Below are 12418 nucleotides of genomic sequence, written 5' to 3' on the forward strand. Positions count from 1 at the left end.
TACGTGGGTCCTGGGGAATCGAACCTAAGTCCTTTGGCTTTGCAGGCAGGCACCTTAACAGCTAAGCCATCTCTCCAGCCCTGCTCCTTTTTTTTTTTTTTTTTTTGAGGCATAGTCTCACTCTATCCCAGGCTGACCTGGAATGCAGTCTGTGGTTTCAGGCTATTCAGGCTAGCCTCGAACTCGCAAAGATATTTCTACCTCTGCCTCCTGAGTGCCAGGATTAAACGGTGTGTGCCACCAGGCCCTGCTCCATCTATGTATCTCTTTTCCTCACCTGGCAGAGTGAAAGGAAGAGTGTCACGTTGGTGTCTTTCTGTGGACACCCCCCAGGCTGCCCTGTCATGCTCATGCCTGTGACAGGCAGAGCCATATGCTGGCATCCCTCTCGCTTGAGCCTGGGCTCTCCGGGGCCCGACTGTACCCTGCCGCCACACCTGCACTTCCCCTGGGAGGCGCCGAGCCCCAGGGTTGGCGAGCGTGGTCAGGGCCGGGTGGAAGGCCACCAAGGACCAGCGCGCGCTGACCGGAGCTCACTCCTGTTCCACCGCCTCAGGTTTCAAAAGCTTCTCCCTGACGTCCGTGGAGCTACAGATGCTGACCAACTCCTGTGTCAAACTCCAGACCGTGCACCACATCCCTCTGACCATCAACAAAGAAGGTGAGGCCCGGCCGGGAGCCGAGGGCCAGCTGTCCTCTTCCCGTGAGCGCTGACCTCTAGGCCGCGGGGTGTCCTGTGGAGGGCACGCATGCCCGTCTCTTTTCCCTGGAGGGCCCAGTCTGTGAGAAGCCGCCACTGCCAGGCGGTCAAAGACACTGACCAGACGCTTTGGTCCCTAGTCACGAGGCTTGTGTCAGCCATTCCTCAGACTGTCAGCAGATCTGGTCCCTGGCCACACGGGGGTCATGCTGGGTTCTGTGTCCACTGCTGCCCATGCACACTTGGACTCAGTTGTGCACATACGTGAGTGTGGGCACAGTCACAAGTGCAGTCCTCCGCCCACGCTCCATGTCGCCCCAAACCGTCACTGGATCGAACCCAGCTGGATTCTAAGGTTCCCCACACGGAAGCCCGAGTGGGCACAGGTTTCCCCCGCGACACCGCCTCGCACAGTGCTGATCCCGAGGCAGAGCCAGCTCGTCGCCCTGACCCCATCTCACCCCCTCTTTGGTCTCTTATGCAGATGACGAGTCTCCCGGGCTCTATGGCTTCCTGAACGTCATCGTCCACTCGGCCACGGGGTTTAAGCAAAGTTCAAGTAAGTAGCTTACAGAGGAAGGTGAGCTAAAAAGAAGCTTTTTCTTAAAGCCAGGCGTGGTGGTACACGCCCTCAATCCTAGCACTCGGGAGGCAGAGGTAGGAGGATCGCCGTGAGTTCAAGACCAGCCTGGGATTACACAGTGAATTCCAGGTCAGCCTGGGCTAGAGCGAGACCTTACCTCAAAAAGCCAATAAATAAATAAATAAATAAATAAATAAATAAATAAATAAAATAATAATAATAATAGTAATTTCAAAAGAACAATGTGAGCCAGGCGTGGTGGCTCATGCCTTTAATCCCAGCATTCAGGAGGCAGAGGTAGGAGGATCGCTGTGAGTTCAAGGCCACCCTGAGATTACATAGTGAATTCCAGGTCATCCTGGACTAGCGTGAGACCCTACCGCGAAAACCCCCCAAAAAGAACAATGTGTTGAATGTGGTGGCGCACGCCTTTGATCCCAGTGCCCTGGGAGGCAGAGGTAGGAGGATAGTTGTGAGTTCAAGGCCAGCCTAGAACTACAGAGTGAGTTCCAGGTCAGCCTGGGCTAGAGTGAGACTCTACCGCAACCCTCTAGCCTCCCCCCCACCCCCACCAAAATAAGCTTTTCCTTCAGAAGGACTGTCAGACGAGGTGTGGGCAACCAGGGAAGTTGGTCAAGTGGCCACCAGAGGCGCCTTTGGCCCCTGACCAAAGGGGCGTGGAGGTGCTTTCACATGCCTACCTCAGAGCCTGCAAGCAGGTGGGCTGCCCCCTGATGGGCAGGTGTTTTAATTACAAGGGTTAGGGTTCGAGAAGGAAGGCCTGACAGCAGGGGGGGGGTGGGGGGTCCTGAGCGCTGTAGGGCCAGGATGGGCACGCCAGCAGCCCTACAGCAAAGATTTGGCATCATACCCTGTTCTCCTCTCTCTGCACCTCCAGCTCCCCCAACCCAGAGTGGCTTCCTGTGCCTCACACTGGCCTGGAACTCACTGTACCCCGGTTCTCTGTCCAGCTGTCGCACTTGCCTTCTTGTTGCTGGGTAAAGCGCCTAACCAAAAACAGCTTCCAGAAGGAAAATTGGGTTCCCCGCCCCGATATTTTTATTTATTTATTTGCAAACAGAGGGAGACAGAGAGAGAGAATGGGCACGCCAGGGCCTCTAGCCACGGCAAACGAACTCCAGATGCATGTGCCACTTTGGGCATCTGGCTTTATGTGGTTACTGGGGGGATTGAACTTGGCTCACTGGGTTTTTCAGGCAAGCAAGTGCCTTAACCACTGAGCCATTTCTGCAGCCCGGGGAGGAAAGTTTTTTATTTCAGTTTGCAGTCTTGCGGAGAAGCTCCATGATGGTAGGAAAACGATGGCAGAGTAGAGGCTGGACGTCACCTCTGCCCAGGTCCACTCCCAGTGACACGCCTTCTCCAGCAAGGCTCCACCTCCCAAATTGCCACCAGCTGGGGACCAAGCTTGCAGGACACCTGAGCTTATGGGGGACACCTAATTCACAGCTCCACACTGGTACAGGCCACTTCAGGGTCTGCTTGTGTCATAAGAGCTTTCCCCAGACTCCACCTTTGGCACTCATCATTCTGGGGGAGACCTATCTAAGCACACATCCCCCAAAAGCCAGTGTCATGTTCATCTCTCTCCCTGCGCATCCAGCATAGGATCCTTGTTGTGGAAGAGACTGTATGGGCTGGAGACATGGCTTAGTGGTTAAGGTGCTTGCCTGCAAAGCCAAAGGACCCAGGTTTGATTCCTTGGTAACTACGTAAGACAGATGTCCAAGGTGCTGCTTGCAGCGGCTGGAGGCCCTGGTACACCCATTGCCCCATCTATCTGGCCCCCTCCCTCAAAAGTGAAAAAATAAGAGGCTTTAGAGGAGCATTGCTCAGTGACCCAAAAGAGGATATTCTGAGAGGTTCGTTTCCCAGCTCGCCCGGCAGAGTGGAGGCGTTCCACAAAGGGGTCACTGCCCGTGCCAACCAGGACTCAGTGTCTTGTGTGAAAATGGCATTGAGACCACTTTTTTCTGATTTTGAAAATAATGTCTGCTCTAAAGAAAATGTAGGCGATATGGGAAAATACAGTCACCCTGTCTTCTGTCACCCTTCCCCCAGATCTGTACTGCACCCTGGAGGTGGATTCCTTTGGGTATTTTGTGAATAAAGCAAAAACGCGAGTCTACAGGGACACAACTGAGCCAAACTGGAACGAGGTGAGGAGACTGCTTCTACCAGAATGTTGTCCACAGAATCTAAACCTCCAGGGGCTCCCGGAGGGCTTCCCCCAAAATCCATGCTTTGACTAGAGGATGCTTAAAGGTGTTGGATCAAGTGGCATTGCCCAGAAATCTCACATCTGTGTTCCTAAGTGTTTTGCCCACCTACACCCCCCCCACCCCTGCCACAGAAAAACGACCTTTTTTTCCTAGAGGTGTTTGGAAAGAGTGCTTTTAAAAAAATAATTAATTTTTATTTGTTTATTAGAGAGAGAGAGAGAGGGTGCAGCAGGGTCTCCAGGCACTGCAAACGAGCTTCAGATGCATGCATCACCTTGTGCATCTGGCTTATATTGGTCCTGAGTAATTGAACCGAAGTCCTTGGGCTTTGCAGGCAAATGCCTAATCCACTAAGCCATCTATCTGGCCCTAAAAGTGCTTTTTTTTTTTTTTTTTTTTTTTTTAAATAAACTGGGTGTGGTGACACATGCCTTTAATCCTAGCACTTGGGAAGCAGAAATAGGGTCACCATGACCTTGAGACCACCCTGAGACTACAATAGTGAATTCCAGGTCAGTCTAGGCTAGAGTGAGACCATATCTCAAAATAAATAAATAAATAAATAAAGTCCAGTTAGAGAGATTGCTTAAAGGTTAAGGCACTTCTTGCCTGTGAAGCCTAAGGTTCAGTTCTCCAGGTCCCACATAAACCAGATGCACAAGGTGGTGCATGCATCTGGAATTCGTTGGCAGTGGCTGGAGGCCCTGGTACAGCCATTCTCTCTCTCCCTCCCCCAACCCCAAATAAGTAAATAAAATTAGGATACTGGGGAGAACGGTGTTGTAATCAGGTTCACATTGCTGGCAGAAATCACCTGACTAAGAGCAGCTGTGGGGGAAAAAAATAAAGATTTAAGCAAGACTCAAGGGGCAGCTCCATGATGGTGGGGAAAATGACGACATGAGCAGAGGGTGGACATCACCCTGGCCCACATAAGGTGGACAACAGCAACAGGAGAGCGTGCCCAACACTGGCAAGGAGACACAGGCTATAGCGCTCATAAGCCCGCCCCCAGCAACACACTGCCTCCAGGAGGCACCAATTCCCGAAATCGCCATCAGCTGGGAACCTAGCAACCAGCACACCTGTTTATGGGGGACACCTGAATCAAACCACCACAAATGGCTCAGGGGGTGAAGTGCTTGCCATGCAAGCATGAGGACCCGAGTTCAAATCCCAGCACCCACCTGCAGGCTGTGCGCAGCAGCGCTGATGCTGACCTCTGGCTTCCACAGGCGCGCACACACACACACACACACACACACACGCACACACACAAAGACCTACACATCTGTGTGCCCACACACTAATGTGCACTCACACACATGCATGTGCAAAAAATAAAAATTTTAAAAAATGCCAGGCGTGGTAGCGCCCGTCTTTAATCCCAGCACTCGGGAGGCAGAGGTAGGAGGATCACCATGAGTTCGAGGCCACCCTGAGACTACAGAGTGAGTTCCAGGTCAGCCTGGGCTAGAGTGAGATCCTACCTCAAAAAACCAAAAGAAAAAAAGACACTAAAGGCAGCTGTGTTTATAAAAACTTAAAACACAGAATTTATTTTTAAAGTTTATTTTATGAAGCTAGGGATTGAAGCCGGGACCTTGCACATACTGAGCGCAGATGAGCTACACTGAGCTACGCCTCCAACTTCAGTTTATTCTTTAGAGTTTTACGGTCACATCAGAAGTAAAGGAGGGAGCCGGGCGTGGTGGCACACGTCTTTAATCCCGGCACTTGGGAGGCAAAGGTAGGAGGGTCGCTATAAGTTCGAGGCCACCCTGAGACTACAAAGTGAATTTCAGGTCAGGCTGAGCTAGAGTGAGACCCTACCTTGAAAAACCAAAAAAAAAGAAGAAGAAGTAAAGGAGGGGCTGGAGAGATGGCTTAGTGATTAAGGTGTTTTCCCACAAAGCCAAAGGACCTCGGTTTGATTCCCCAGGACCAACGTGAGTCAGATGCAGAAGGCGGCACATGCATCTAGAGTTTGTTTGCAGTGGCTAGAGGCCCTGGTGCACCCATTTTTTTTTTTTCCTCTCTCTCACAACAATTCTACTTTCTCCCTCTCTCAAATAAATACATTAAAAAAATTGTTTTGAAAGACAGATGACGTTGCTGAGGGACAACACCTGAGGTTGTTCTTTGGCCTACATGCGTGTGTGCCTGCACACACACGTGTGTGCATACACGCGTGTACACACACACACACACAAATAAGAGCCTGGCATGGTGGTGCACTCCCAGCACTTGGGAGGCTGAGGTAGGAGGATTGTCATGAGTTTGAGGCCAGGATGGTCTGAGACTCTGCCTCAAAAAAAAATTAGAAAAAATAAATAAAATCTTGAACCAGGGTAGGACATACATTATACTCAATAAAAGTGTTTCAACACATTGTCACCCACAGTCCACAGTTGACATTAGATATACATTCTATGGAATTTTCACAAATAAATAATGACACTTATCTCCTGTTATAGTATCCTCTAGAATACCTTCATTGCCCTAAAAATGAATTCATATTTACATGACATAGAATATCTGCCTTTTTAAAAAATATTTTTATTTATTTATTTATTTGAGAGAAAGAGGCAGAGAGAGGGAGAGACAGAGGGAGAATGGGCACATCAGGGTCTCCAGCCACTGCAATTGAACTCCAGACACATGCGCCCCCTTGTGCATCTGGCTTACATGGTCTCTGGGGAATCAAACCAAGGTCCTTTGGCTTTGCAAGCAAACGCCTTAACTGCTTAAGCCATCTCTCCAGCCCCTTAAGAAAAAAAAAAATTGTTTTGTTTTGTTTTGTTTTCTGAGGTAGGGTTTCACTGTAGCCTAGGCTGACCTGGAATTCACTATGTATATATATCTCAGTGTGGCCTCGAACTCATGGTGATCCTCCTATCTCTGCCTCCCGAGTGCTGGGATTAAAGGCATGTGCCACCATGCCTAGCTTAAAAAATATTTTTATTTGTGAGACAGACTGTGAATATGGCCACTCTGGGGCCTCCTGCTGCATGTGGCTTTATGTGGGTACTAGGGAATCGAACCCCAGGCCCTCGGGCTTGGCAAGGAAATGCCTTTAACCCCTGAGCCGTCTCTCCGTCCTGAATATTTGCAGTTTTTAATAAGCACAACTCTTGGAGATGCCGGTGTGCCTAGTCTGAGTTAGACTGACAAGGGTTCAGATAGGGAATATCCCTGAGTGTCCCGGGACGGTGTGAGGAGGGCCGCGCGGCACACGCCCTGCGGGACGGCAGCGGCCGCAGTTGTGAACCGTGGTTCACTCGGACCTGTTTGTTCACGGGTAACTCTGCTTCTTTCTTGGGGCCACAGGAGTTTGAGATAGAGCTGGAGGGCTCCCAGACCCTGCGGATACTGTGTTACGAAAAGTGTTACAACAAAACCAAGATCGCCAAGGAAGACGGAGAGAGCACAGACAGGCTCATGGGGCGAGGCCAGGTCCAGGTGAGATTGCCCTCCGCTCCCCGTGAACGCCCGTGCCCTTTCCCGGACGGCTCGCAGAGACGCTGCGGTGGCCTGGCTCTCGGGGTGAAGTGGTCAGCCACGAGAGGCCTCGGCCAGCAGCTTCCACAGCTCCTCCTCTGTCCTCTCTGTTGTGTCCCTTCTTGTCCCTCGAAGAATTTCTGTGTATATATATATTTTTCCCAAGCCCAAAGCCTCAGCTTCTCTATCACACTGGGTAGATGGTGGGTACCTCAGCTGAAATTGGTTGTTGTGGGGTCGTGCTTTATTGGAAAAGGAGTGCCAGAGCCTGTTCAGGTCCATTCCAGGGTTTCCAGATGCATCCCTGAATAAGATGCGCATGCTATGCGTCCCCTAGTCTTAGTACAAGCTTCTCCGCCTCCGGAAGGCCCAGGGAATGTCCTCAGAGAGGAGTCTGTCGCCCTGGAGACACCCCAGTGTTGACCACTTCCTGGAGAACAGGAGCTGGCAACGCCCACCCTGAAGAAAATCCTGGATTCCAGCCAGGGACCATGGTACAGTACGCCTATGATCCTAGCACTCTGGAGGCAGAGGTAGGAGGATCGCTATGAGTTCCAAGAGGCCAGCCTGAGACTACATAGTGAAAAACAGGTCAGCCTGGGTTACAGCAAAAACCAGAGAGATGCAGTGGAGGGATTAAAGGCGTGCGCCACCACGCCTGGCTCGGAACCTTTTTTTTTTTTTTTTTTGAGGTAGGGTCTCACTCTAGCTCAGGCTAACCTGGAATTCACTATGCAGTCTCAGGGTGGCCTTGAACTCAAGGCAATCCTCCTACCTCTGCTGGGATAAAAGGCGTGCCCAGCTCAGAACCTCTTTTGAGATAAGCCTTATCTCAAAAATAATCATAATAAATAAATTTCAGTGTCAGCTCTCCTTACAGCATCCCTCTCTCTCTCTCTCTCTCTCTCTTTGTTTGTTTTTTTTTTGTTTTTTTGAGGTAGGGTCTCACTCTGGCCCAGGCTAGCCTGGAATTGACTATGTAGTCTCAGGGTGGCCTCAAACTCATGGCGATCCTCCTACCTCTGCCTCCCAAGTTGCTGGGATTAAAGGCGTGTGCCCCCACACCCGGCTTCCTTACAGCATATCTCATTGACAGTTCCATCTGGCCTCACCCTGGTGTGGAGATGGGTTAGGTTTGTGAGTTCTGCATGCTTCCCAAGCCTTCCATCTGTGTGTGAGGCCGTTGGAGGATTTGACATATCAGACATCACCCAGAGGCATTACCTGCCTTCTTCTGGGGCAAGAAGTAAAAATAGCCTTGTGGCAAAACAATGCCAGGAGTGACAGAGGTGACTGTCCCTGGGTGACTCAGAGCTGCGAAGGGAGAGCCAGGTCTCCCCACTCCCATCAGCCAGCCCCCGCCCCCTGCCGGCCGGCCAGGGCGATGCACCGCAGCTCGCTGGTTTTCACTGTGGGAGCTTGTCAGGCGCTCGCCCGGTGGAGAGAGCAGTTTAGCGGCTTAAGAGCCGATCTGAAAGTAGAACGGCCCCTCCCACTGCCCCTGCCCCCCCCCCCCGCCAAGCTCGTGCACCTTTTGCTCCTTTGTGTAGAAAGTCACCCCCCTGAGCCAGCCACATGGAAGGGTCATGTCTCCCCTTGAACACCAAGGTGGTTCTTGCATTTATTTTCCTGTAGCCCTGCACCTAGTCTTCTGCCTTACTTTTATGTATTTTATGTAGTTGAGAGAAAGAGGCAGACAGAGAGAGAACGGGCACACCAGGGCCTTCAGCCACTGTAAGCGAACTCCAGACACATGTGCCTCCGGGTTCTGGGGAATCCACCCGAGGTCCTTTGGCTTTGCAGGCAAGCGCCTTAATCACTAAGCCAGCTCCAGTTTTCTTGTAAAACCAAAGCGTGACAAAGTTTGAGTGATATTCATGGCTCGGGCCCCTTGTTGGGTGTCACATCAGTTCTTTCTTTTTTTTTTTTTCTTTACTGTAACAAAATACCTAAGGCAAGTTACTTAGGAGGAGAAACAAGTTTATTGCACTGTGCTTTGGAGGCTGAAATTCCAGGACGGGGCAGCCCGTGGGCCCAGCCTGTGGTAAGATCTTCTCGGCTGCATCAGTCACGGTGGTAGTCGTGAAGGGAGCAGATCTCGCAACAGGAAGCTAAAGAGCAGGCTGATCTCATAACAGCTTGTTCCCACTGGAACTGCAGAGTCCCGTGAGAACTACGGTCATCCACCTTCCCCTCCCCCGCAGGGCAACTCAGTGGCCTCAGGTCCTCCACTAGAGTCCACTTCTGAAAGCTCCCTCCATCCCAAGACTCGCACTGAGGACGGCGTCCACCCAAACCATTTCACGTGTACTTTCTCACTTGGTGCTTGTGGCAGGGCACACCCGTGTGTGTGTGTGTGTGTGTGTGTGTGTGTGTGTGTGTGAGAGAGAGAGAGAGAGAGAGAGAGAGAGAGAGAGACTAGGGTGTGAATGCAGGGTATTGCATGTTACATACTAGGCAAGTGTTTCACCACTGAGCTACTTTCCTAAAATCCCCCCTTTTGTTTTAAATTTTTATTTGAATCAAGATCCTGCTAAGTTGCCCAGGCAGGCATTGGACTTGCTGGCCTCCTAGGTAGCTAGGAGGCATGTACTACCATACCTGGCTGAAGCAAATCTTTGAGAAAGCTCACCTGACACTCCAGGGGTCACCTCCCTATCCTGCCTGAGGACCCCCACTGATCAGCAACGTGGGGGAGCGCAGCAGCCCCTACCCTGTGGCGGGGAGCCCTCCCTCCCCTTTCCTTCTGTTTTGCTGGGAGTAAAGGCGTGTGCCCACCACGCCCGGCTGTTTCCGTTTTTTATTGATTGATTGATTGATTGATTGATTGATTGATTGATTTTGAGCTAGGGTCTTGCTTTAGCCCAGGCTGACCTGGAATTCACTATGTAGTCTCAGGGTGGCCTTGAACTCATGGAGGTACTCCTACCTCTGCCTCCCAGGTGCTGGGATTAAAGGCTTATGCCACCACGCCCACCTTAAAAATATTTTTTTGGCCAAGCGTGGTGGCATGCGTCTTCACTCCCAGCACTCAGAAGGCAGAGGTGGGAGGATCACTGTGAGTTCAAGGCCACCCTGAGACTACATAGTGAACTCCAGGTCTGCCTGGGCTAGAGCAAGACCCTACTTTGAAAATAATAAATAAATAAAATAAATACATTTTTTAATCTACTTGAGAGAGAGGCACAGAGAGACAGACAAAAAGAGAGAGAACGGGCACACCAGGGCCTCCTGCCACTGCAGACAAACTCCAGATGCGTGCCTCACTTTGTGCATCTGGCTTTACGTGGGCTCCAAGGGCTCTCAGGGTTTGCAAGCAAGTGCTTCAGGCTAATTTCTTGCTGTCTGTGCTTTTGCATCTGCCTGAACCTGGGGCATTCCTCACCCACACCCCAGACCCTGGGCCCCTCCTCAAGGACAAACCCAAAGATGCACCAAACAGTTGCCTGGTTCCTCTGGCGGTTTATCAGTCACAGCCAAGGGAAATGCAGAGCCTGCCAGTCTTTGAATCACCTGGAATCCTCAAGCCCTAGAGGCCTAGGAATGGCAAAATTCGACCCTGGCCCTGAGTACTATCACTGGGTAAGCAGAGATCTGTCTCTGTAGGAAAAAGAGCGGAGCTCCTTTAATCAAACCAAACCCTGTTTGGAAACCGTATGTCATGTTGCTGCCCTGTGAACAGAATACATCTTTATGTCCTTGCTTTTTCTCAGTCTGAGTGTCCTGCTCAGTACAGGGAAGAGAGAAAACTGGGTGCTGGGGAGCAGGAAAGGAAACGGGGCTCAGTGGGGGAGAAGTAGGAGACAGTGAGTCACTCTGGGGGGGACTGACAAAGATCCCTCTCTTAACCAAACTAGTCAGACGGTTTGGTTAATAACAAGCACGTCTTATTCACGACAATGGCAGTATGGAAGAGAGACCTTTGCACAGAACAAGGCTTGGGCTAGGGCTGCGGCTCAATGGGTAAAGCACTGGCTATGCAGTTCCCAGCATCCACGTAAAATGCCAGGCATAGGTCTGTAATCCCAGGGCTCAGTAGCTAGCTGGGCAAGCCAAATTGGGACAGACCCAGTCTCAAAGAATAAGGCGATGGGCTGGAGAGATGGCTTAGCGGTTAAGGTGCTAGCCTGCAAAGCCAAAGTCCCCCAGGTTCAATTTTCCCGGGACTCACATAAGCCAGATGCACAATGTGGCACATGCGTCTGGAGTTCCTTTGCGGTGGCTGAAGGCCCTGCTGCGCCCATTTTCTATCTGCACCTCCCAGAAATAAATAAACAATATATATTTTTTTAATGAATAAAGTAGCTGGGTGTGGTGGCGCACACCTTTAATCCCAGCACTTGGGAGGCAGAGGTAGGAGGATCACAGTGAGTTTGAGGCCACCCTGAGACTGCAGAGTAAATTGCAGGTCAGCCTGGGCTAGAGCGAGACCCTACCTCAAAAAACCAAAAAAAGAAAAAGTCAAAAAGAACAACATGAGAAGCAACTAAAGAAGACAGTTGACATCTGCCTCTGGCCTCCATGTGTACATACATGCCCCTCACACACACATGCACACACACACACCTCTATGTGTACATACATGCCCCTCACACACACATACACACATACACACCTCTATGTGTGCATACGTGCCCCTCACACACACATACACACATACACACCTCTATGTGTGCATACGTGCCCCTCACACACACATACACACATACACACCTCTATGTGTGCATACGTGCCCCTCACACACACATACACACACACACCTCCATGTGTACATACGTGCCCCTCACACACACATGCATGCACGCACCACACCTCCACGTGTGCATACGTGCCCCTCACACACACATGCACACACACACACCTCTATGTGTACATACATGCCCCACATGCACACACACACCTCTATGTGTACATACATGCCCCTCACACACACACATGCACACACACACACCTCTATGTGTGCATACGTGCCCCTCACACACACATACACACACACCACACCTCCATGTGTGCATACGTGCTCCTCACACACATGTACACATACACACACCTCCATGTGTGCATATGTGCCCCTCACACACACATGCACACATACACACACCTCTGTGTGTACATACATGTCCCTCACACACACATGCATGCACGCACCACACCTCTTATATGTACATACTTGCCCCTCACACACACATACACACACACCTCTATGTGTACATACGTGCCCCTCACACACATACATGCTCGCACACACCACACACAAACAAGAAAAGGAATAGAGATCAACTCCAGATAGTGTGTGGACACGTGGGATTTACAGCCAAGGAGCAGAGTGAGAGAATTACTAAGAGGAAACATAATGACTAAAGGGGGGTGGAATTCTGGCTGGACGAGCCT

The 12418-nt window shown here is 50.9% G+C and overlaps 1 protein-coding gene across 2 annotated transcripts in view; it reads left to right on the forward strand.

The window, feature by feature from the left end:
* Bcr (BCR activator of RhoGEF and GTPase) overlaps nt 1–12418 on the forward strand; it is a 133564-nt gene that overhangs the window by 104229 nt on the left and 16917 nt on the right. For both annotated transcript variants that reach the window (XM_004672786.2, XM_045132318.1), the window contains 4 exons: nt 557–661; nt 1185–1259; nt 3366–3463; nt 6857–6988. In XM_004672786.2, the coding sequence (XP_004672843.1) occupies nt 557–661; nt 1185–1259; nt 3366–3463; nt 6857–6988 (410 nt within the window). The remainder of the gene's footprint in view (nt 1–556; nt 662–1184; nt 1260–3365; nt 3464–6856; nt 6989–12418) is intronic.

This window comes from Jaculus jaculus, chromosome 13 (genome assembly GCF_020740685.1).
Source record: "Jaculus jaculus isolate mJacJac1 chromosome 13, mJacJac1.mat.Y.cur, whole genome shotgun sequence".
NCBI lineage: Eukaryota > Metazoa > Chordata > Mammalia > Rodentia > Dipodidae > Jaculus > Jaculus jaculus.